The 26,260-nt window shown below is 41.8% G+C and overlaps 1 protein-coding gene across 1 annotated transcript in view; it reads left to right on the top strand.

Moving 5' to 3' along the window:
• Window positions 1-26,260, top strand: part of ARHGAP15 (Rho GTPase activating protein 15) — a 509,635-nt gene that overhangs the window by 230,045 nt on the left and 253,330 nt on the right. The window contains exons 6-7 of the mRNA XM_056861406.1: window positions 18,678-18,776; window positions 21,000-21,126. Of these exons, the coding sequence (XP_056717384.1) occupies window positions 18,678-18,776; window positions 21,000-21,126 (226 nt within the window). The remainder of the gene's footprint in view (window positions 1-18,677; window positions 18,777-20,999; window positions 21,127-26,260) is intronic.

The raw sequence follows: 26,260 nt of genomic DNA on the forward strand, positions 1-26,260 counted from the left end.
TTGTTACATTTTACATGCTTCTTTGCTACCACCTCAAGATCTTCACACTGCAGCAGGCCCTAACTTCAGTAATACTGGAGAAAGTCACTGTCCCTGTGCCAGATATGCATACACTAACCTGCCTTGTCAGTTTGTAGAACTGGATTAATGCCACTGAACTGATATTTGATTTCACTGGACTATTATATGGCCAGTTGTGATGAAAGAGATGGTTGACATGCACACCTTGCACCTATAATTCCACATGGGTAAAGGCTTTGTTCCATATTATGTTTGAGAGTTGCCGTGTGTCAGTCCTGTTTTGGCTCTGTTTCCAGTCTGAGTGAAGAGATATGGTTGATAATTTCAATGTGGGCTCATGTCACGGTCATGCTGTTTTATTGTGAATCTCATGTAAATGTTAATTTCACCAGGTTATGTTTGCAGTAGAAAATCATTTACACATCTCTAGTCAAAAGCATGATTGATAAGGAGAGAATTGACTTTTTCAGCTTCCCCCCACCCACTGAGCAAGTATCTTGTATCAACAGGATTTTTTTTTCAGTTTCATCTTTGTCTTTTTAAAATATCCAAATGTAATTATTTTAGTGGTACAGAATGTCTGGACTCATGTGCCGGTGAGATTGCAACATGGTATAATGCAAAACCTTTAAGCAAAAGAGCTAACATAGCTATCATAAGTTTTTATATTGTTTTGTATTTTGTTGGTTCGTTATGGCTTTTGGGTTGCCTGAGCTTTGCTTGTTTATCGAGGAAGCTGTCCTTATCCAATCTATAGCATTAACAAGGGAATGGGAATTTTAGGCTAGGTGTGACTTCAGGTCTCTTCAGACAGCCAGAAGCTGCACAACCTATGCATAGATGGGTGAGTGGAATTGGCTTCCTGTCTCTGCCTATGACATCATAGAATTGGAAATGAATAAAAGGCCATGTAGTTACTGCTTTCATAGTTATCAACTCTGTCCCATTCATTACATACAGTCTTGGTCACATGATGCCACTGCTAGAAAGCATCAAAGCTAAATGCCTGAAAAGGAAATATTACTTTAGCAAGCAGGCCATGTACAGTGATGGTCAAGGCACACCAGCACGAAAGTTGCTAGGCTAATTGACCTGGGTGGGGGTGGGGGAAGCCTTCCCAAACCTACATAAGGCTATCAGTATAACAGAGCTTGCTTATAATAGGCTAGCTTGGCACAACCTCTGACCTATTAAACCAATAGGGTTGCCAACCTCCAGGTAATAGTTGCTATCTCCTGCTATTACAACTGATCTCCAGCCGACAGAGACCAGTTCACCTGGAGAAAATGGCCGCCTTGGCAATTAGACTCTATGGCATTGAAGTCCCTCCCCTCCCCAAAACTCATCCTTCTCAGGCTCTGCCCCAAAAACCCCTCCGGAGGCAAAGAGGGACCTGGCAACCCTATAAACCAACATCAGTCATATAGTGTGGCCTACCAGGTATCCCGTTGTTTTTGTTTGCAGGTAGTTTATAAAGTCTGCAGATGCCAGGAAACCAGGGAACAATTTGCTTTGTTTTATCTTCTTGAAGCTTTTTTTAAAGCTTAGCTGAATTAACAGATTTTGAGTAGGGTGCTGAAACACCTGCCTGAAAACAACGGGCTCCATTTCTTAGTTGTGCTCTGCTGTGGGCTTTACTCTTAATCCAGAAAGCTTCGGGCTCAACTCCTATCCAATACCAGAATTATTATTATTATTATTGTTGTTGTTGTTGTATCTGAACAATGGCAACCTTATTTGCATCCTTTATTGAATTAGTGCATTAAGTCTTAACAGATTTCTGAATCCCGTTCTTATCTGGGTTAACTGGAGGGTGTTCAAACGGCTGCTCTTCTTTTAGCTATATTTCTGTACAAACATCTCCTTGTGAGAGGAGAATGATGTATGGTATGCAAAACAACAACACCCTCACCTGCATCCGTTGCAGATAATTCTGTACCGTTCTGAAGTTAACAGGTGTTCTTCTCATTAGTGCAAGTCAAAACAAAGCAATTCCTACATGTTTTATAAACACTTGTGATCCTGACCAAATACAGACAGCTATAGCAACATATTTAGCATTTTTAGACATTGGTGACTAACAGTGCCACCCAAAGCACATACAGCCTTCTAAGTCGTTTGAAGTCAATGGTCGTAGAATGTTGTAACTCTGCTTATTAACTCTGCTCATTAAATACCAAGAGCAGTTTCTTCCTTCCCCCATCATGGTAAGTTTGCCTGTAGATTACCTTTACAAATACATTTTCATGAGATGATTGGGTCTCTCAGCTCACCCAGATCTTGCCTTCGTGCCCCTCTTTTTCATCCTCCCCACCTTCCTACCGTGATTGTTATGTACAAACGTGACTTCTTTTGTATATAACAACTTGTTTATATAGCTGTGAGCCTGGGTGTTAATAAAATGAGATTCATTCTCCTTTTCTGTTGGGGCAAAGTCCCTGTTAGTTGAAAATTATACTAACCTACTACCAATAGCAATAAAACTTCCCAAGAACCTCAACCTAATGTTAAACAAATGCATTCAATGCAACATAATATTCTTGAAGAGTGGGTGGGAAATTATTTTTCATCTTTGTGGCTTCTGTGTAGGCACGCATGGGACCTCACTTGCACAAGCCAGCCATGGCGAATGATTGTAAAAGCTTACTAGCTCTTTCTAGAAGATTTGGAGGACTCCCCCCACACCTTGGACATGAGCTGGAGTTTTCCTGCCCAAACTGGCACATGATGGAGGCAGGGGATCACTCCTTCCCTCAGTCTTTTTTCCTTCTAGCTCTTTGCCTTACCTCAGATTGAGTGCCTCTTTTTCAGGTGACTTTGTTCTTTTGAAGCAAAATGGTTTTATTCAAGAAATGTACCGAGTGTGGGGGGAAATGGCGCAGTTCGATAACCATGACTGCTGCCTTAAATGTCTTGGCGAATCACACAGTGTTGGCGCTTGCTCCAAATGCAAGCAATTTACCCTAAAAGCATGGCAAGAGAGGGCCTCCCATCTAAAGGCCTTTCTTTGGGACAAGGCTTTGGGGGTTCCAGACAAGGACCAACCTAAATATATTCCTCGGGAGCGCTCACTCTGAGAATGGCAAACTTCAGTGCCATGATGGGGCGTTACCAAATGTTCCTGTGGGAACACATTGCCCCATACATTGATACCCTGCCTGATGACAAAAAGGCCTTGGCCAACGTTATTCAAGTGGAAGGCCTTAAGCTTGGAAAGCAACAGCTGAATGCTGCCAAGCATATTGCAGATTCGGCTAGCAGAACCATGGCATTAGCAGTGGTCCTTAGGTGGCATTCCTGGCTTAGGTGCACAGCACTACCCAATCAAACCAAGGCAGAAGTGGAAGATCTGCTCTTTGAAGGCAAAGACTTATTTAGTACACAGACTGATGAGGTGCTGGATCATATGTGTAGAATTAAGCTGACTGCAAGATCCCTTGGCATAAGTGGTCCTTCAGCCAAGACCTACAAACAACAGTACTTCCCATGACATGAGATTCACCCACAGATGCAACACCCATATAGGTACCAGTCTACCTATTCTGAACCTCATGCAGATCCTCCATATGCCCAGCATCAGTTGAGCAAGAAACATCAAGGAAGTTTGGTAAAGATGCCCCCTCTGTCCCGAGGGAAGACCCTGGCAGGGGCAAAATCAACAATGACTAGACCTGACCCTGCCATTTAGGACACCCTTCATTTTCCCTGTGTTCTTTCATTCCAGGCAGAGCATTACTAATGATGCTTGTGTGCTCACCATAGTTCAGCATGATTACTTTTTAAGTTTGTGTGTTCCACCTGTCTCTTGTTCGCTGGTTGATCCATCACCTATTCTTCTTCCTGAGTCACAACTGGAGGCACTCCAGCTCCCAAATAAAGGGGCCATTCATCCTGTTCCAGCTGTTGATGTTAGGCATGGTTTTTACTCTCATTGTTTTCTGAGTCTTGCTCTCTGAATAATCTATTTGACTACCTGTTATACTTAACAGATAGTGGATTGGCTGTGACCTCTATAAAGTTACACCTGTCGGCCTTCTCAGCTTTTCACGACTCAAATAATTTAGCACTCTCCTTGGCTCTATCCCTGTTTGGGCGGGAAAACTCCAGCTTGCATCCTTGGGTGGGGGAGCGGTCCGAATCTTCTAGAAAGAGCTAGGAAGCTTATACCATCATTATCTACAGCTGGCCTGCGCAAGCATGTGTGCCTACAGAGAAGACCACTTAATGAACAACAGTTACAAGTAAGTTCAACCCTGTTATATTTGTGATTAAGGGCATTGGTTATTAAAATGCTGCTGTTTGTAATGGATAATAATGGTGTAAGAGTGATAGAAGGTTTGAGAATGACCCAACTTTCTTAATGGAGATTTTCAAGGATGAACAGCCAATAAGGTTTTTATAAGCTGGATTTGATTTTTTTTAAAAAAATCTTAAGGACTTGAATACTATATACTTGGGAATGAGTCCCATTGATCTTACTCAAACATCTAAGGACACATGGAGAGGCTTGGATTATTTGTTTGTTTGTGGAGCAGCTGTAGCTCAGTGATAGAGCATCTGCTGGGCATGCCAAAAGTCCCAGGTTCAGTCCCCAACATCTGCAGATAAAGGATCTGTCAGTAGGTGAAGCAAAAGATCCCGGAAAGCAGCTGCCAGTCTGAGTTCACAATACTTACCTTGATAGACCAAGTATAAGACAGCTTCATATGTCAGTATATGTATGCGATTTCCCCTTCTTATGTTCCTCATCAAGGTCTGTCCTTTACCTTCAAGGCTTGTTAGAAAGATCTGACAAGATTAGTGGAAGGAATTTACCTGAAATGTTTCATGAGGTTACAGGAGATTATGAGAGAAGATGGCATACATTAAAAGTAGGTTTATGACACTGATAATGCTTTGAGCTCTCTTTTTTATAATGCATATTCTTCCTGTAGCATATCAACAAATCAAACACTGGCATATGCTGCAGTCATTATCTGGCTGCTTCATTGCTGCTGCCACTTCCTCATCGTCTTGGAGAATAAAGTACTCTGCTGCCATTGTATAATATGGGCTACTTTTGTCTTAGGCACTTGGCAATGGAGTATCAGAAGGCGGAGCCCCTGGGAATAAAAACAGAGCTAGCTCAAAGCAAATTCACATCTCTGTAAGCTTTTTTTTTTTTTTGTAATATACCTTCTCCTACAAGGGTCAAGCAATGGCTACAGGTGGCTAAATGTAGACAGATCCAATATACAGAAACGTTGACGGTCCTGGATTAATTGCCCTGCCTGTATTTAACCACAGTTAAATACATCACAGCTTGTTCATGCCTAGTCATATGCAGAAGCAGCTTGAAACATCAGGATTGATGATGCCATTGTTCCAGGAATACACCTAGGCAATGTGTGGTCACCATCAGCATTTTTTGCCAAAAGAAGAGAAATTACAATTGGCCTGAGCATAACGGCACTTACAGGCCATATCCTGGATTTATTTTTGATATAGCTAGGGTTGCCAGGTCCCTCTTCACCACTGGCAACAGGTTTTTGGGGCGCAGCCTGAGGAGGGCGGTGTTTGGGGAGGGGAGGGACTTCAATGCCATAGAGTCCAATGGCCAAAGCAGCCATTTTCTCTAGGTGAACTGCTCTCTATCGGTTGGAGATCAGTTGTAATAGCAGGAGATCTCTAGCTAGTACCTGGAGGTTGGCAACCCTAGATATAGCACAGATTCTCATAAATCATCCCAGGAATCTGTCCCCCTTCCCCAATCCCCCAGAGATCCATGGCCAGTCTGTCTGATCTCTGGGATGTCCCAGAGATTGCATTCATATAGAAGAAGTTCACTTGCATCCCCATTTTGTATCCCCTGCCACTCTGGGCCTTGGATAAGGATGAGTTAAAGAGTGGTAGCTAATCTAAAGAGACAATACACTTCTGAAGTGTGTAGGGGCGGATTGGCCATTAAGGCCACTGGGAAGTCCTGATGAGCTGACGTCCTGGGGATACCCCAAATGGAGGACAGTTCTCACCCTGAGCCATGCAGGAATGACATGCTCAGCCTTGCCTTGCGCTACTCAGCACATGGAATGATGCGATCACACTGCCCTGCACAACACACGGAAGGATGCCTCTGCCCCTGTATTGCCCTATGCAAAACTTGGAAGGATGAGCCTCACCCATGCAGGTTGGGCTGTGCAGGCTTTTTCTCCCTCCTTCCCTCCTTTGGAAAGGGGCCTTTCTCCCGGGCCATTGTTTTCTTCCCACAGCACCCCTGCCAGAGTGACGAAAATGAGTCGCTGCCTTTTTGAAAATCAATTCCTCTGTAGTTGTTCACCATATTGAAGTAATTTTGGAAGCATAAACCCCCACTGGGAAGCAGAATGTCTGCCTGCTTCCGAAGTCCTTGTTCCTTACGATGGTAGTCACTCTTTTATTTGGTGTTTTTATACCATTTGCATCCAGTTTATCCAATTTCCCCCAGTGACTTGTGTGCACCACAGGGAGCCTCTTCACTCCCACTGCAGTCTTCTGTGCTCCCTAAAATTGTGCTCCTCGGGAGACCCCCAGGAGCAGCGTGGTGGAGGTAACATGGGGGTCTACAGTGGGAGGGAGGAATCAGCTAGAATTGCCCTCCCTCCCTCCCTCCCTCCCTCCCTCCCTCTGCAAATGGAAATGCTGTGCCATCACAAAACTCCTCTTATTTTAATGCAGTGGAAACTTAAGAAGCAAGCCGGTCTGCCTCAACCTCTTTCCCCTTCCCCTATGCATTCTATCTAATGGGGAAATGAGACATGATGCCTGTAGTCACATGTTCCTGTTTACATAAAGTGAGCAGTGAGGGTTGGGAATTACCTTGAGATTTTTGGGGCGGAACCCGGGAAAGGCAGCGTTTGGGGAGGGGAGGGACTTAAATTGCATAGAATCCAATTACCAAAGCGGCCATTTTCTCCAGGTGAACTGATCTATAGTGGCTGGAGATCAGTTGTAATAGCAGGAGATCTCCAGGTAGTACCTGGAGGTTGGCAACCCTATAAAAAGGGAAGCTGGGCAGGGAGTGCTGAACCTTTCCTCCTTCTCTGACCTGAATCCATTATTCTGGGTGACTTTTCTGCTGCTGAACCCTGATGCTGGAGGTAAGCAAGGATGGAACTCAAGTACCTGAATCAATAGATGGAAGAGAGGGCTCAGCATCTCTCGTCCACACATTCCTTTTATTGTTAATCTAAGTCCACTACTCTCCACTTTATATATGAATTTATATAAAGGTCACATGCCTTTTTTATATGTTTTGTCTAGGTCTGACTAGGTCTGTCCTAAATGCATTTTTAAAATGATGTTTTCATCTGAATCTGTAGTCCGTACCACTTCCCTTATCACTAGGATGCATGGTGTACCTATTAGTGGGGGTAAGAGATCACCCCTTGCTCCAGCCTTTAAGTCTGCTTAAGTGTAAAGCTTAAAGTGTAAAGGAGCCCTATGGCGCAGAGTGTTAAGCTGCAGTACTGCAGTCAAAAGCTCTGCTCACGACCTGAGTTCGATCCCGACAGAAGTCGGTTTCAGGTAGCCGGCTCAAGGTTGACTCAGCCTTCCATCCTTCCGAGGTCGGTCAAATGAGTACCCAGCTTGCTGGAGTTAAAGGGAAGATGACTGGGGAAGGCACTGGCAAACCACCCCACAAACAAAGTCTGCCTTGGAAACATTGGGATGTGACGTCACCCCATGGGTCAGGAATGACCCGGTGCTTGCACAGGGGACTTTTACCTTTTTTAAGTGTAAAGCAAAACCAACATCAGTACTTCCTCTTGGTGCAATTCAAGAGTTACAGCACAGCACACAGTATTCTTAAACATGTGAGCAGGGAGTACATGGAGCCCTGAAACATTCTTATTTCCTCAGGAATCCCCAGTTCCACTTCAAAGGATATTATGTTGTATGAGTCAGTGCTATATAAGCACACATAAGAAAATTATTCAAGTATCAAAGGTACAACTCAATTTCAATTAAGGAAATGCTCTTCTGTGTGAGTTTGACCCCCAACCCTTGGAACACAAAACCCACTTGAGATCTCCTGGTGCATATAGCGCGAGCATTTGTTTCCTTTCCATTAAATAACAAATTGCTTTCATAGGCAGGTTGTTTTGATATGATGGCACCACTGAGATTTCCTGCAAATGTACATGCAGATCAATCATGGCAAAATGCACTGGAAACATATCCTGTAAACATCTGGATGTGAATGCCCTCCGTTTTTTTAGCAGGAGGGAAAGTCGCGAAAATGCAGGCAATATTTGTCGGCTGTTTTTATTTAGCAGCGTGTGAATTTTTAACAAATTTTACGCAGAGTCGGAAGAAGTAGGTTAATTATAACATAAGGTTCAACATCTTTAGATGTGTAGAACATTTTCTGTTCCCTAAAACAAATATTCCCCATGAAAATGTAAAACATTTTTTCTGACTTGCAAAGTTTTTGCAGTTTATCATTTCAATTACTTAAATAAAGGGAGCCTTCGTACTCCCAAAAGCTGAGAATATAACACCCTCCATGCATATTAGCTTGATCTTCTCGACAGACCAGAAAAGTGTTTGTGTGTGCCAATTAAAACAAAAATGGATCCCTAGTGACTTGTTCCTCACACAACTTCTGAAGACTGCTATCATTGTTTGCTGGAGTAACCCTGGATAAGGCTGCTTTCCAAAGTAAACAAACTTTTCAAAACTTTCTTGACAGATGGGGGGTTACAAATGCATTTTAATAAGAAAGTTGCCAAAGCAATATATATATATATTGGACAATGAGCATATATTTACTTAACATCTAGTAACATGGGGGGATAAAAGGCAGATACATACTCACTTAACTAGCTGCATTTCTTTAAAGTCTAGTTGAGGATGTTTTTCTTCAGAAGGATCCTTCTGCCTCACTTTTAAAAATGCCATTTAGGCTGGACATGTCAGAATGAATTATTGGGGCTTGCCAGCATCCAGCTGTAATCTGAGACAGATATTCTGCCAGATAATGTCATTTCTTTGGTGGCCATAAACACCTTAGAATATTCTAAGTAATCTAACACTCCTCATTCCCTACACTAGATCACATTATGAAACAGAAAAAAACCCATGCAGAATATACTTAGTACACATACAGAATATTAAACTTAACAGTATTATATACACATATATTTATTAATACTTCATGGTTCCCCCCTCCCATTCATTCGTTCAACATAAACATAGCCAAGAGACGGAGCTTTTGGTGAAATGATATACATTCTTTTGTCATATTTTTGAAAACGGCCAAATCCCTGTCTATATTTTAATTCAATTCAGATGTAATTCAAACTAAATTAATTAAATGACTATGGAGTCTCAAATCCAAATTAATTAAACAACTATGTGTCTCAAAAATTATATTAATTAGACTCCATTTCTGTTCACAAAGGGCGCGGACAAGCCTTGCCACAATCCCTGTTACATATGTTTATTTTTAACTGGCAGTTTATCCAACTATAATATGTGAAGTAACATTGTTATTTTTTAACTTTTTTTAAAATAGAAAATGTAAGTTTTCTTGTCAAGAACAAGTCAATGTGAAAGAGTGCTGAGTTATTTATTTATCCTTGCGGGGTGGGGGGTAGGGTTCCACATAGCAAAGAAAGCCAAAGTCAGAAGATAGTTCTCCTAGACTGGCAAACTTTCTAAGAAAAATGAACCATGTGGAATTTTATTGAGTTGGACCTAAAGAACTGCCGACAAAGTGGAGTTCACAGAGTGGATCTTTCCTACTTCCAGCTGCAGCCTCTTGAAAAGACATTTCTGAAGGTTGGGGGACCCTCAGGAAACCATGCAAAGTGTCCTGGGGGGTCTGCAGGTGGAAGGAGTAAGTTTGCCAGATCCCTCTTTGCCATCGGTGGGAGATTTTTGGGGTGAAGCCTGAGGAGGGCAAGGTCTGGGGAAGGGAGGGACTTCAATGCCAATTGCCAAAGCGGCCATTTTCTCCAGGTGAACTGATCTCTATTGGCTGGAGATCAGTTGTAATAGCAGATCTCCAGCTACTACTTGGAGAGTGGCGACCCTAGGAAGGAGAATCAACAGAAATTGTACACGCAGAAGTGCTCTTTCACCTCATGGAAGGGGGAGCTTGGATATATAACCCAGTATCTTTTCTTTGTATCTTCTTTTTTATAGAGGAGTTGACTGGTCTCTGTGTCCTTTACAATTCCAGACATGTACTGTGAAGTACAAAAAAAAAAATGGTACCGGTGAAGAATTTAGCATCCTGTGAAACCTGACGATTGCATTTTAAATCAAGTCCCTAGCTCTAGTTTGCAATATAAAAGCTCGGGGCTGAAGTGGGGCCTAAGCAGTGGCAAGGGAACAGGGCTTAGGAGCCCATTCTACCATTTTCCTCCTCCACGCAATAAAGTAAATTCCACCAAATCAGCAGGGATAGAGAAGAATTTCAAAAATTGTGGGGTGGGGGTAGAAACGAATGGTGTAATCCAGTGCAGAGTTACTTCACAAATGAAGGGTATAGATTGGAGCTACTCTGCAGGGGTTTACCGTGTAACTTTTCCAGTTTGGAAATCCCTGAACCATTCCAATCCAAGCTCAACCCCCTACTGAATTTCACCTCTGCTCAAAACGGCTCTGTGCCAGCAGCCTCAGCTGCCAGTTTCCCTCCTCTCCCCCTTTCCCACACTTCCACAAATTTACCAAATTATAAGGGAGAGAGGAGGGAAAACAGCAGCTGAGACGAAAGCTGCTTCTAAACCGTTCACGTTTTCTAAGCTGTTCCTGCCAACGTGGACTCTAGGAGTGTAGCTTTTTGTTCTTCTCCATTCCTCAACCAAAATATTTTTTTAAAACCTGCCATATTTTCAGAGTTAAGCCACTGGCCATTTCTTTGCTCTGCCATGAGGACTTCTGAGCATGTTTGGAGCCTGACGATGACTCTGGGAAATAATAGTTTGTTTTAAAAAAATGAATCACCAGAAAGAAGAAGAGGGAAAAAAAACATAATTATCAGAATTCCAGGTGACAGAGGTGATTGGAGATCACTGCTTTCTGTGATTGTGGTCCTGGTTCTTTTTTTCCGGTTTAAAATAGGAAAGAGAAAGGGAGGAAGTAGAGACGGAACGCAGACAAGAAGTGCGTCACTGAAACTCAATGAGGGAAGCAGCGTCAGGCGACTTGTTTGGTTTAGTTACCTTTCTCCTAGCCTGCTCTACTGTTCTTTCCCTCCTTTGAAAAAAAGGGGGGATGGAGTAGGAGACAGCAGGGAAAGGCACCTCGCATATAGTCGTATCATTGCTCAGCTTCTGTGTTGCGTTCCATTGTGTGTAACCCAATGCACTCCAGTGTCTCCTTCCCACCCTATGTCTCCAGCATGGTGTAGTGCTTAGGAGCGGTGGACTCTAATCCATGAAGCATAAAAAGATAATGGGGCATGTTGACCGTAATATCTCTGATTAGGGTTGCCAACTGCCAGGTAGTAGGAGGAGATCTCCTACTAATACAACTGATCTCTAGCCGATAGAGAATAGATTAGGGCTGTCGATTCGGTTCCATACAAACTGGAAAACAGCTGAAGTTCCCCCGGAGAAAAATGGCTGCTTTGGCAATTGAACTCTATGGCATTGAAGTCCCTCCCCAAACCCCGCCCTCCTCAGGCTCCCGCCAGTGCTAAAGAGGGACCTGGCAACCCTATCTCTGACCCATAATTGCTCTACGCTGGGTCATTTGTCATCTTTTATTTGTCTCTGGATTGTATGATCTTTCCTTCCCATTATATTTTAATGATGAATTTGTATTTGTGTTTTAATATTTTATGGGAAATGTTTAATTTTTTAACCTATGTTATTTATGTTACTATTTTTTTTAAATTGATTTTGTTTTGGCGGAATTTCCACCTTGTTCTGTATTGTTGCTATGGCTTTCTTTGCTAATGCAATAAAGATTTAATGATGATGATGATGACTAATATGGAGAACCGGGTTTGATTCCCCACTCCTCCACATGAGTGGTGGACTCTAATACTGGTGAACCAGGTTTGTTCCCCTACTCCTATACATGCAGCCTGCTGGGTGACATCGGGCTAGTCACAGTTCTCTCTGAACTCTCTCAGCCCCACCTAACTCACAAGGTGTCTGTTGTGGGGAGAGGAAGGCAATGGTAAGCCGGTTTGAATCTCCTTTAAAAAGATAGAGAAAATTGGGGTATAAAAACCAGCTCTTCCTCTTCAGATGTGTGTGTGGAGGTGAGGTTCCAGGGCGAAAAGCAAAGTTAATAAAAGGTGAAATTGGCAAGGATCACAAATCCAAATTTGGATAATCTCAAATACTTGAATCCAGTTTAGAGATGTGTGTGTGTGTGTGTGTGTGTGTGTGTGTGTGTGTGTGTGTGTAAAGTGCCGTCAAGTCGCAGCCGACTTATGGCGACCCCTTTTTGGGGTTTTCATGGCAAGAGACTAACAGAGGTGGTTTGCCAGTGCCTTCCTCTGCACAGCAACCCTGGTATTCCTTGGTGGTCTCCCATCTAAATACTAACCAGGGCTGACCCTGCTTAGCTTCTGAGATCTGACGAGATCAGGCTAGCCTGGGCCATCCAGGTCAGGGCTTAGAGATATGTAGCTGTTATTTAATGTCAGCTTGTGAATGCCCTTAAATGACTGGCTTGCATAAGATAGATAGCAGTAGCCTATTCTCAACATGTCTGGATTCTTTCAGATGATAGAATTCAGGATCCAGCCCACTGATGTAACCCCCTCCCCCGGATACTTTGAGTCACTGACAGAGGTGGAAGGAAGAGACAGGAACCTTGACTAATAACCACCTGCCTAAATGAAAGCTCAATCACCTGTACAAGTCATTCATTGGTTTTTAGCTGTCTGACTGTTGAACGCACTATCACTCTAAAATGGGATGTATCTTCTGGGCATGGAGTAGGGGTCACTGGGGTGTGTGGGGAAGGTAGTTGTGAATTTCCTGCGTTGTGCAGGGCGTTGGACTAGATGACCTAGGTGGTCCCTTCCGAGTCTATGATTCCAGCCACCACCTGGAAGTTGCCAACACGAGATGAATCTTGGAGAATGTGTACCTTGAAGTGCTGTTAAAGGCAGGGTAGTTTTGTGGATATTAAATAAGAATGGAATTAAAAGCCACATGGAGGGCAGCTTCTTTTGCCAAGAGAGTTTTGCGAGTTCCCTTTGATATTTCCGGAGTCCTTGTGCTTACTCCAGCCCAGCGTGAGTGCAAAATTACTTAATATGGAGCCATTGATGCTTGTTTCTAGTTATACATTATTTAGGCCTGCAATTGTAGATTCTTCAAATCTTTGAGCCAAATCTGGCATTTCTTTCCTTGCAATCTTCCAAATGGTCGTAAAAACGTTATTGTTCGAAGTGCAAATATGGTTTTAAGAATCCCTTCCAAAAACCCTTAATCAGACATTCTAAGGAGGAAATATGTAAAAATGGGCTAGAAAACCTACCATTTAATGTAATTCACCAAGCCAGAGCCTCGGAACTGCTTTCCTCTGAATGCCTGGGATGGAGCAGAACAAAGTCAATTACTTACTGTAATTAAGAAGTGGATGCATTTAAACTGTAGAGAGCAGTAGCAGTCTTCTTGAAACTGTCTAGTAACTCTGAAGATTACAGAGAAAGGGCCTTGAACTGTGTCTCAAACAGAGAGGATTTTGAATGAATTCACTTCTCCCTAATTCTATGATCTACTTTCCCTGATATATCCATACGTCACCTATTATATATGATTATTACAAACAGCACATTAAGACAAAGACTCTTTCAAAATGATCGTTGCTTTGGTCTTGTTAGCGCTGAAGTATCTTCTTTACATATCATAAGCATACAAATGTTTATGCAATGCTGAAATACTTGTATGTTAATAAAGCTCAAATTTACTCAACGGAAGAGTGAACTATGTCGCTTCCTTCTTAAGCCTTCAAAATCAAGTCGCTCTAATTATGTGTGTTGCTTTTACTTTGAAAATGTTATTTCTTGTACTAATGTAAGAAGTAGTTTATTTGTATTGGAAGAGATGTGCTAGATTGGATTGACCATTATGCTTAGCCTAATCCATGTGCGCATTAATGCATTTGCAGTGTTGTATAAAACATTTGGCACACACACTCCAAATGTGCAACACTGAAATGTGCTAGAAAAAAGGTTCCACCAGTTACAGTGCTGTCCTAAGCAAAGTTTCAGGAAGGTAGCCATGTTGGCTTGTAGTAGAGCTAGATGGACTTGACTCTACCTATCCTACTGGACGCAAATCTAGCTATCCTGAGCAAAGTTACACCCTTCCAAGGCAATGGCTTAGAAAGGTGTAACTGTGCTTAGAATGGCACCATCAGTTACCTTTATACTGAAATCCTGCCATGATTGAGACTGGAACACACACAACAATTGCCACATCCCGTGTTCTGGAGCATCACATTCCCAAAAAGCATACTTGATGTTCTCCATTTGCATACATCACTGTTCCATATAATATAATGGACACGTCTTATTAGGACACCACCACCCACCCACAATTTACATTTATAACTCCTGCCATAGTCAACAGCTGTTTTAGGACTTATACACAGGCAGTTATTTTGAACGTTAACATAATTGAGCAGGGTGGAGCAGCTATTTCCTGCCTGGAAACACCATGTGTGGAATTCCGAATTGTGCTTTACAAGGATCATTAATTGTTTTGAAGATCCTATGCATGTGTGTTTATTTGAAAATAAATCCCACTGTGTTCAAGGCGGCTTTCTCCCAGCATTGTATACTGGCTAGGGTGTAGATCACGATGGCTAGCCATGTTAGTCTGTCTTTAGCAGTAGAAAAGAGCAAGAGTCCAGGAGCACCTTAAAGACTAAAAAAAATTCTGGCCATAGCTCACTTCTTCAGATACAACTACAATGTGAGTCCATCTATCCCTAAGACTAGGGCCCTTTTTGCATGGTCAATTTTGATGTTCGCTCAAAGCTCTTTTTTAAAATGCTACTTTAAAAATGCCTATTCGCGGTCCCGACGCAAAAGGAGAAATTCCACCCCCCACTCGCCTGTTCCTTTGTTCCTGTTTGCATAGCCATTAGCATGTGCATAGCTAATGCACCTCTGTTGTTTTGCATGGTTCCTTGAGGGGGATTCTTCGCTGCAAACACCAAAGGTCATATTAAATGGGCTCTTTAATAATGCAAAGCAGGTATGCGCTGGCTTTGCAGTCACTTCCAAAATAACGGTTCAGCGTGCAAAATTAAAAAAAAATATGTGGAGCACCTCAGCCTGGAATATGCTGATAATTACCATGCAAAAGTGGCCTAGGGTATAGGAAGGATTTGGGTATAGCATAATTCTTTGCACCTGATTCAGGTTGGATCTGGGTATAGGAAGGATCTAGGAGACCCATGTTCCAAACCCAACTGTCTGCCATGGAAGATTACCAGGTGACCTTGGGCCACTCACTCTCACTCAGCCTAGCCTACTTTGCAGGGTTGATGTTGTGGGAATAAAATGGAGGAGGGGAGAGTGATGTAAACTGCATTGGGTGCCCATTGGGGAGAAAGGCAGGCAGTAAAATAAATAAGTATGCGCAGGATTGAACAGTATACTGTTATTTACTGTTAAATAACAGGTTGTGGAAATTTCAGAATAATAGCAAAGGGAAAGAACTACAACAAACTTTCCCTGTGGAACAGTCTCTAGGCCTGGGCCATGACCATTGTAAAAGATCTAATCCCCATTTAAGCTGTAACTATTTGTCAGTGTTCCTTTTCTGGAAGCTCTTCTGAAGATGGGGCAGGTTGTGAACAATCAATAAAACTGGCCTCATGTTTGACAAGAGAGATGACAGGCTGAAGGGAAATGGATTGATAATTGATTTTAAAATGAGCCTGTTGACAGACAAATCTTAGATTTTTTAAAAAAGTACCAAAATATGTAAATGAAAAAAAAAAAAAACACACCAGAAGAGGATCAAATCACCTGAAGTAAAGCAGTCATAGAGTTTGGTAAGAATTGTAAATTTATAAGTGTTTGCACCAGAGCACATTATCTGTGCATCAGTAGGCTTGCCAACCTCCAGGTACTAGCTGGAGATCTTCTGCTATTACAATTGATCCACCTGGACTAAATGGCTGCGTTGGCAATTGGACTCTATGGCATTAAAGTCCCTCCCCTCCCCAAACCCCGCCCTCCTTAGGCTCTGCCCCCCAAATCTCCCCCCGGTGGCGAAGAGGAACCGGCCAACCCTAGTGCATCAGGGATACCCCCTCCCCCCCCCTTTCCTGATAGCAAATTATCCCTTATCTGGCTAGAAGTGCATTTCACATCAATTAGTACTATCCTGTTTGGAAATGTATTGTATTATAATCCACATGGGGAATAATTCTAGACATTGGAGGGAGCCAGTGGTTCTGTAAATTGAGTTCACTTAAGTGTGTGTGTGTGTTTTAATTAGCTTCCCCTTTTCCTTCAGCTAGGGTTGCCAGCTCTGGGTTGCAGAATTTCTGGAGATTTGGGGGTGAAGCCTGGGGATGGCAGGGCTTGGGAAGGGGAAGGACCTCAGCACAGTATAATAACACAGAGTCTACCCTTCAAAGCATCCATTTTCTCCAGGGGAACTGATCTCTGTAGTCTGGATAGCTGCTGTAATCCCAGGAGATCTCCAGGCACAGCCTGGGGGTTATATCAAAAGGATATTTGTGCTGAAAGGATGAGTATAGCAAAAAAGAACAGCACGGTGGCCAAAGAATAGAATATCAATTACAATGCAACAAATCATACATATATACAGCAACATGTATTGAATAAGCACAACCCTGCACCGGCTGTGCCAATGTGTAAGTCTTAAACTGAGAAATGAAACACGCTAGCAAGCATGTCAAAGGACAAACAGTAGAAGTTAATATACATATCTTCAACCAATGATGGATAAGCAAACTTTGATAGTGCAAAGAAACAAAGGAACAATGTCCAAGGAGGGACACAAAGGAACGAATTTCCAGCAATAGATGCAAAAGAGTAAGGCCGGCTTCTCAATCCCTTTCGAGCCGCAAGCTTTCTTCATCAGTTGCTTTAAGAGGTGAAATGGACACGCATAGGGTCTACGTGTTCTGTTGGCAAGGTAAATTGTCATATAGAATATTTAGCACTTAATGCCACAAACCATTTTAACAGTTGTACTTCTATTAACCCTTCTGCCAATCACCAACTAGAGTGTATACAACACTCATACAAGAATGAAGGGAAGAAATTTCTACAGCGTCATCCTCCTTGGTATAGCCCCCTGTAGCACATGGCATGCTTTTCTGGAGGGTCCCCTGACTCTCAGCAGTGTCTTCTGTGGAGCTGAGAAAGGGTGAAAGGAAGGCCAGCATCCTGATGTGTAACTGACTGCTTCCTTTAGTGTCTGTTATGCATGATTTTTTTTTAATGGGTTCATGCGTTTCAAGGATTCAAGACCATGTCTCCTAACCCCAGATCCACTTTATCAGCAGTGTAGCGGTTCTGTCCTATTATTTATTGCATAAAATTTTTCTGTGGGTCCTAGGCAGAGAAGTGAGATGTGATTAGTGTGGGCTTGGCCTGGCCAATGATTACCACTGAAGGATACTGTGAGGCAAATACATCTGGTAGGATCAAAATCCTTTTTGGTTCCCTCAAAGGGTATTGGATTTTCTGCTTGAGCAGGAACCTCCAAATGTACCTTGAAATGTTGCTTTTTTACAAGAGGGTAACCAGTGGCCCCTTTATTCCCAGGCACAGTTCCCCCCCACAAAAAAACACACACCTCGGTTAGGAATGATTTTATCACTGAACAGGAGAACAGATACAACTAACTCAATTCATTCAGCTACAGCTAGGGGTTGTTATGGGCTGAATGAAAACTGTGCTGATGAGAACTGAAACAGTCATGCGAGAAGGCCTGAGCCAAGAAGCTAAAAGATCATTTGCCATTTACTGCTTGGGTGTTTACTTGTATGTCTGCTGAATTTGGTAGGATTTATGTTGAAGAAGGCTTCAGTTACTCAACTGTAACTTGTATAGGGTTGCCAAATGCCTGAAGAAAAATGTCCTATTCCTTTAATAGAGGCTTAAAAGGTAAAGGTAGTCCCCTTGTGCAAGCACCGTGACATTACTGACCCATGGGCGTGACGTCACATCACAACATATACTATGTTTACGGGGTGGTTTGCCATTGCCTTCCTCAGTCATCTACACTTTACCCTCAGCAAACTGGGTACTCATTTTACCGACCTCGGAAGGATGGAAGGCTGAGTCAACCTTGAGATAACTACCTGAAAGTGACTTCCATCGGGATCGAACTCAGGTCTTGAGCAGAGTTTTGACTGCAGTACTGCAGCTTACCACTCTGTGTCACGGGGCTCCTTCGGGATGTTATTTACCAGGTGACATTATTTACCTCAATCACTGAAATGTTTCAGCTGCTCCTTTCCATACATGGAACCCCTATTAAAAAGATGGGACATTTTTTCTCCAGGCCTGTTGGCAACTCTGCACATGCAGCTTCCCATGAAAGAATTAATGGCATTCAGAGGGGGGAAAGGTAGGCTATAGAAGATAATGTGCTGCAAATGACATCAAAAACAAATGTGTACATCTTATAGTGTGATTTTACTTGTGATTTTCCATTGCTCTTCAGATCACAACAGCATCAGGAAATGAGTTCCTCCTTCAGTTAGATACAGACTTCATCATACTGGACTGGTTCAGTGCTATCAAAAATGCCATTGAAAAATTGGTATGTAGTTTTGGGAGGCTGCTACCTTTATTAATACTCATTCAGACTGTGTATTTTTAAGCATTTGGGGAGGTTTTAGAGTAGAAAGCAAACTAACTAAATAGCCATCCCTCTTTTTCAATCAATATATTATAATATGTAAATGCATCTAATTTTTAAAGTGTCAGATAAACAGGCTTGCTGGACTAAAATGCTATTTGATTATATCCTAAAACAGAATATTGCATTTATTGCTGTGAAATTTCAAACAGACTAGTTTCCTGCGGGTTGTAAAAGCACACAAGCGCTTAATAACTAATGAATTTTTACATTTTCTGTTTATGCAGCCTACAGTATATAATCTTGGACGGAACTATTAATACATATGACTCTTTTATGAATTTTCATATTGCTTATTTGCCAGACTTAGCAAATATTATTTTTAACCAATTATTGTTATTTCGCTCTCTAAAGCAGGGCTATATTTTATGACACCCATTTTACTTGCCCCTCTCAAAATGGTTTAGGTTCCCCCCTCCCCCTGTGATTTTCACCACACATAGTACAAATTTCACATTTCTTCTCTCCTAATTATGCTGGAGCAATTTGTGCAAGATAAGAGGTTATAAGAAAAGTCACCCTTTGCTGCATTTTTCATTAGATCGTGCTGAGACTAGTCGGTTGACATTTTAATGTGCGATCTATACACCTCTTTTAAAGAACTAATAGTGAGACCACTGGATAAAATAAGCATTGGAATACATTTGAATGTGAAACTGTGGGAGCAGCACTAAATGATAATAAGAGACTCAAGATGCAAAAGATAAGACATTTATCTTATCCATTCCTGAGAATTGGGCCGAAAGTCACATACTTACACTGGTGGCAAGGTGAGTTCCACCGGCGGGCGAGCGCCGCGGGACTGCGCCTCCCCCCTCCGCCGGCGCGGCCTCTCCGTGGTGCCGGCAACGACATGGAAAGGCTGCGCCGGCGCAGGGGGGCATTCCGGGGTTGGGCTGGGGGTTTCAGCCACTTGCACCAGCGGCCAGAACAACGTTGTTGTGCCTGCTATTTAGCAAGCGCAGCCTCGCTGTTTTCAATGGGGCGAGAAGCCCCAGTTAAACAAAAAAGAAGCCGCGAAACAGCTTTTTTTTTGTTTAACGGCATCGGGGAAACGGCTTAGAACGAGGCCCCGCTGCGCCTGTTCCCTGCCATCCCCGTACGCCTCAGTTCAGGAATGGGCTGCTAGTAATGTAATAGGACTAGGATTGCAGAAAACTGAAACGTGTGGAATATTATTTATGATTCAGAATGGAGATACAATGCAGGAAAATGGTATTATGTCAGTAGAAAATAATGCACTGAAAGCCTACCTTTCTCCCTAATGAGGAGCCAAAGCAACTTACACTGTTCTCCCCTCCTACATTTTATCCTCATAGCAACCCTGTGAGGTAGTTTATGCTGAATGTGCATGGCAGGCCCGAAGTCACCAATCAAGCTACCGTGGCAGAGTGGAGACTCAAACCCAGGTCTCCCAGATCTTAGTCCAACACTCTGACCACCAAACCACCCATGCTGCCATGTAAACAACCTTAATCTAAATCTCCATCACTCTTCTCATACTAATAATCATCCCAAAATGTAAGCAGTGAAATAAATCTTACAGTCTACTCTAATGCATGTTTAGACAGAATTTCCCAGTATATTAATTGGGATAACCTTATTCCTCGGATAAGCCTTATCCCTAGGATTAGTTCAACATCCTATAAACATGGATGCAAGAAAATGATTTCACTCCACTAAGTTAAAAATATAAGACACCAAATTACAAGTGAGCGAAATTTTAAGCAATTTTAATGTCAGCTCATTTCAACAGAAGAAGGTGGAGCGCATGCACCTATTTCTCATTGAAAGAGTAGTTTTACATTCTTTTATTTTTAGCATTTATAATTTTAATCTTAAAATTATGTACTTAGGGAAAAATCCTTATTGATTAGGGCTTTCTAAAATGTTTGTTTAATATCTCAGCTTCACTACAGAATTAAACTTTTACTTTTAGAATCATAATTATAGCAGCGTTTTACTAAAAGGATTTTGAAGCATACTTTCCTGAATTTACATATTTACTTTGTCATGGGGGATAAAAAAAATATTTTTATTTTCCCAGGCCTATTTTGGCTTTTAGGGTAGTCTTTTGAATAAATCATATTGTTTTCTGTATTTCTTTTTAAATTCTTCACCTAGTCCAAAGAACAGAGTGGGACGTCAAGGACCAAGGAGTTCAGAATTCAAAGATCTGCTAGTTCTGAATTGCTGAGCAGTTTGGAGACCGAATCTAAAGAGTCAAAGCCAGAAAATAGAAGATCTTTAAGTAAGTGCCTGTTATGTAGATCTAAAGAAATATTAAGTCATGACGTAATACAGTTCAACTTTAGCTATCTGAGAAGTTTGGAAGTCACCTAGAACACATCCATGAGAATATGGATAAATAAGAGTACCTTTGAATAGAGCTGGATTAACACAGAGAGGTTTAGAGCTGGTTCAGGTGTGACATCAGCCAGCCATTGTACACCAATAACTGGTTCCATCTGCTGATCTTTTTCATAATAAAGATGATGTTTGATCATTCTATCTACATCTTCTTTCCCATATTTTGTTGTTACTATCAAAGAAAATAAAGTGTTTCCACAACTTCCTTCCTTCCTTCCTTCCTTCCTTCCTTCCTTCCTTCCTTCCTTCCTTCCTTCCTTCCTTCCTTCCTTCCTTCCTTCCTTCCTTCCTTCCTTCCTTCCTTTCTTCCTTTCTTTCTTTCTGTAATGGTTAGAGCGTCAGAATAAGACCTGGGAGACCCAGTTTTGAATCCCCAATCTGCCACTGAATCTTGCCGGGTGACCTTGGGCCAGACACATACTTTCAGCCTAACCTACCTCACAGGGTTGTTGTTAAGATAAAATGAAGGATAGGAGAATGATGTAAGCCATTTTGGGTCCTTGTTGGAAAAAAAAGCAAAGTGCAGATTGATTAAATCTTTCTCTCTCTGTGGGCGAAAACACATGGTCGCTTTAGCCTCCTTTATTCCTTGTTTAGGCCAGGATTCAGCCAGGATCGAAGGCACGTTCGGCGAAACGCATGCGTTTGATCCTGGCTGAATCCTGGCTGAAACAGGGAATAAAGTAGGCTAAAGCGACCATGCGTTTTCACCCTGTGTCTCTCTCAAGGGCCATCACATTTCTCTTCAACATTTTCAGTTTTTCTTTTGAGCTACAATAAGACTAGACTCATTGTGGTACAATAATGGTGGGATGGTACTGTCTTGCTGCCAGGACCAGGGTGGGTCCTGTTTTCTATCATGATAAACATGTGGAGAAAAGTGGAAATGGAGTGTAAAGAAGATCTGAACAGATGAAGAAGGATAAATATCTGCTGTAGAGAGAAGGTAGCTTTCTGATTGTTCACTATCACTTTTGAGAGGACTCAAGACAGGGCTTCATTTTTTAGTTAGACTACAGTCAAAATGATTAGAGCCCCGTGGCACAGAGTGGTAAGCTGCAATACTGCAGTCAAAAGCTCTGCTCACGACCTGAGTTCGATCCCTACGGAAGTCAGTTTCGGGTAGCTGACTCAAGGTTAACTCTGCCTTCCATCCTTCCGAGGTTGATAAAACGAGTACCCAGCTTGCTGAGGGTAAAGTGTAGATGACTGGGGAAGGCAATGGCAAACCACCCCGTAAACATAGTCTGCCTAGTAAACGTCGGGATGTGACATCACCCCTCGGGTCAGGAATGACCCGGTGCTTGCACAGGGGGGACTACCTTTACCAAAATGATTGGAAAGGGACACCATTACTATTAAATCCCACCAAAATATTTATAGCACTGGTTAGAAAGAAGCATGTACAGAACACTTATGATGGAAGAAAGTTGGTGTATTACCTGATTTTAAATATGAATTTGGTCTCTGTATTCACCTGCATATGAGGACATCTTCATTGTTTCCCTGCAGTAAAAATGTTCAGGTTGAGTGGGAACTCTATTTGGGATTGTGGTCTGTAGAAACACCACAGTACAAGATTAATACCTTAAACTATCATATAAGCATATAAAAGACTTCACTGGTTGGGGCCAAAAAGCCATCTAACCTCCATTGTGTTTCCACAAAGCCAACCAGATGCTACTTGGAATCATATAAGATGACTGTGAAGTCAACCAGCCTTCCTAGTTGTTTAGCCTTAGAATTCATAGGTATATTTCCTCTTGACATGACGGTTCTGTTTAGATATCATAGCTAAGATGATAGGCTAAGATGAGAGGTAGCTTAAATATAAGATGAGAGGTAGCTAAGATGAGAGATAGCTAAGGTTAGAGGTAGCTTATATCTAAGATGGACAAACATCTTAGCCTCCAAAGTATATTGGTAAATATCAGTAAATGCTGTGTCTGTTCATGCTATATATCTCTATGGAAATAAGGTCAAACATGTTTGTTATTGTTCTGGTTACATGTTTCTCTAGTTTATTTCAGTCAGGATGTGAGGTTGACTCCTTTTCAGCTTTGCTAAATCTTCCTATGCATGGCTTTGTTCAACCGAAGCTTCCTATGCATGGCTTTGTTCAACCCTAGTTAAAAATGGCTTGTGGTGAAAAGATACAACCCAAGGGCCCCTACCTCTTTGCCGTTGTGTTGGCAAAGTGCCACTAAGCTGTCTCACCATTTGTTGTTGCCTTTTATGCTTCTTGGCATCATAATTCTAACATCTCACCAGTAATGATTTAGAAGACAGACAGAATTCCCACCAATGACAAAAAAGTCATCGTAGATTCCAATGCTTGAACTACAGTGAGTTCTGAGGAGCCCCTTTCCTGCTTTAACTTTTGTTTAAAAAGTAAAAGCAATCTGACATGAAGTCTTGCTGATTCAAGTGTTGTGTATGTTTAAATAGCTTAGGTTACGTTTCCTTAAAAATATGTATTTGGAATTTTCTTTTGGCCCCTCGAGACTCAGCCATTATGTGGAATTAGAAAAATGTTAGCATTCACTTACTTATTAGTAGTCAAAGCACAAACTGTATTGTCAGTTTTCTGCCTTTGGCTTTCTATGCCCTTAATGTTCACACTAGTATCGTCGCCAGAATTATCAGCAGCCAGCGCCAAAATTGCTTTAAAAAGGCATGAGAACTGGTAATGACATGTTGTTAGCAGTTAACAGGTGGTCGTTCCATTGTCCAGTTTGACTGTGGAGCACAAAGACGATATGTGCAGTATCTGCAACGGGGGCATTTCAAAAGGTGCTTTTAAACAAAAATCAAAATCTCTTTCTGGACTGTCCATGTTTTGTTTTGTTTTTTTGGAAACTGCCCACAAGCTAAAGAAATGCATATATGTTTTAGAAATATTAATTATATCACATTTAAAGTGGAACAAACCAGGAATTTTAAATGCTAAGGCAGAGAGTCTATTTGTAGGCAAGAAGAACAATTTGCATAATCAATATACACACACACACTTTCCCCCCTTGGTTCTTGCTCTGGGATAGAAAAGGACTAGAAGATGGGGTTTTCAATGAAAGCTCTTGAAGAATGCTTCTCATCCAACCATAGATGATGGGTACAAAACTTCCTAAACATGAACTTTGCGTCATGAGAATTGCTTTATAAGCCTAGCTAATGTTTGAAGTATCTGCATTGGAACTGCAAAGAACCCATATATGACTCTAAATGTTAGCCATGGTCCCGAAAGCTATGAGAGCATGAGATTTGTCTTTAGGCTACAGAGCAACAAAGATCTGTCAATGCATAAATGCCCATTATATTTTCATGGCAAACAGTAACTGTACATGCAGTTTGCTTGGTTATATTTATTTTATTTATTTATTTAAAACATTTCTATGGCACCTTTCCAGCCAAATAGGGTCCCCAAGGCAGGGCCAGGGATCCTTAGGAATGAGGATCAAGATGCAGCAGTGTCTAATGTCTAGGTTCCTTCTTTACATACAGAAATGACAACCGAACTCCTTCTTTCAGGAATTTCCCATAGTCCTTCTAGGGTTGCCAGGCCCCTCTTCACCACCCGCAGGAGGTTTTTGGGGAGGAGTCTGAGGAGGGCAGGGTTTGGGAAGGGGAGAGACTTCAATGTCATAGAATCCAATTGCCAAAGCGGCCATTTTCTCCAGGTGAACTGAACTCTATCAGCTGGAGATAAGTTGTAATAGCAGAAGATCTCCAGCTAGTACCTGGAGGTTGGCAACGCTAAGTCCTTCCCACCCCACTATAATTCCTGAATTGGATTCATGTGGTTAACTCAGGACATTCTGAAATATCAATTTCTGTCAAGGAATGATCACAGTCTCCATTGTAAGAACACAGCCCATTCCTGACCTCCATGGACGATAGGTCAATACTTTTGACAGTGGGTTCCAGGAATGCTAAGCCTCTAGTTCTTCAGTAACCTTGCAATGGCTGAATTGGGAATCTAAGGCTATACGCCACTTCAAAGTGGTCAATGTCTAGTATAGTGCACCCCTGTTAACTTGTGGGATTACAGGTGGTTATTCCATTTCACTTCACACGAGTTTCCCTGTCCATGTAGGATATGCCCCAAGCTATATCAGAACATCTTTGTTTAAGCATACTTTTTACCAAGCTTGCACAACTCTCTTTTGGGTTTATTGTGCAGTCATTAGCATTTGTGATGGGCATCAGTTACGTCAAGTCAAGTCAAGTAGCCTTTATTGGCATAAAAATCAGTTACATTAAAACCAATGTTTGCTTTCTTTGTTATCTGTTTGAACACTTTGCTACCGCCTTCTTCATCTCATTGTGAACCCAAGGCGGTTTACATAAAAAGGCCTTATACCACTAATCAAAAGCAGCTTGTAAAATTTCAATAATGCTGAACTTTAAAACTCTCAGCGTATAAATGTGAAAAACCAGCAGGCCACCAAACGTGAACACCACCCAGCCAACTAATTGATTTAATTTAAAAGCCCTCGTAAACAAAACCATTTTACATAGCTTGCAAAAATCCCCAAAACAAAACTCAGGGAATAAGGGTGGAGCCGAGACCTCCAGTGGTAACCTGTTCCTTTTACTGAGGCCTACTTAAAGCAATGATTCACCCTTCCAACGTTTATTAATCTTGATGAGCTGTGAATGTTATGCCTTTCCAACCTCATTTGCCTCGGAAAGATATGAACTTCATGGACAAATGGATACTTTTTGTTAAAAATATTGTGTGAGAATGTTACATTGCTACATGTACACTGTCTGTGATGGTGAATGCGCTGACATATATTTTTTATTATTATGGATCGACAATAAATAATATTGATCTTGTCTAAAGTGTGAGCAATAATAACACAATTGACTAACAACAAATGCATGAGTTTGTGATTATTTTGCAGTAGTATCTTACTATGCAATACATGTCCTATTACATGTTCAATGTATTTTTAATGAATAAAACAGACTACTGCTATAAACAAAGAAATGGAGAAAGAAATTATGCATGT

Source organism: Euleptes europaea, chromosome 15 (genome assembly GCF_029931775.1).
Source record: "Euleptes europaea isolate rEulEur1 chromosome 15, rEulEur1.hap1, whole genome shotgun sequence".
In the NCBI taxonomy this organism is placed as follows: Eukaryota; Metazoa; Chordata; class Lepidosauria; order Squamata; family Sphaerodactylidae; genus Euleptes; species Euleptes europaea.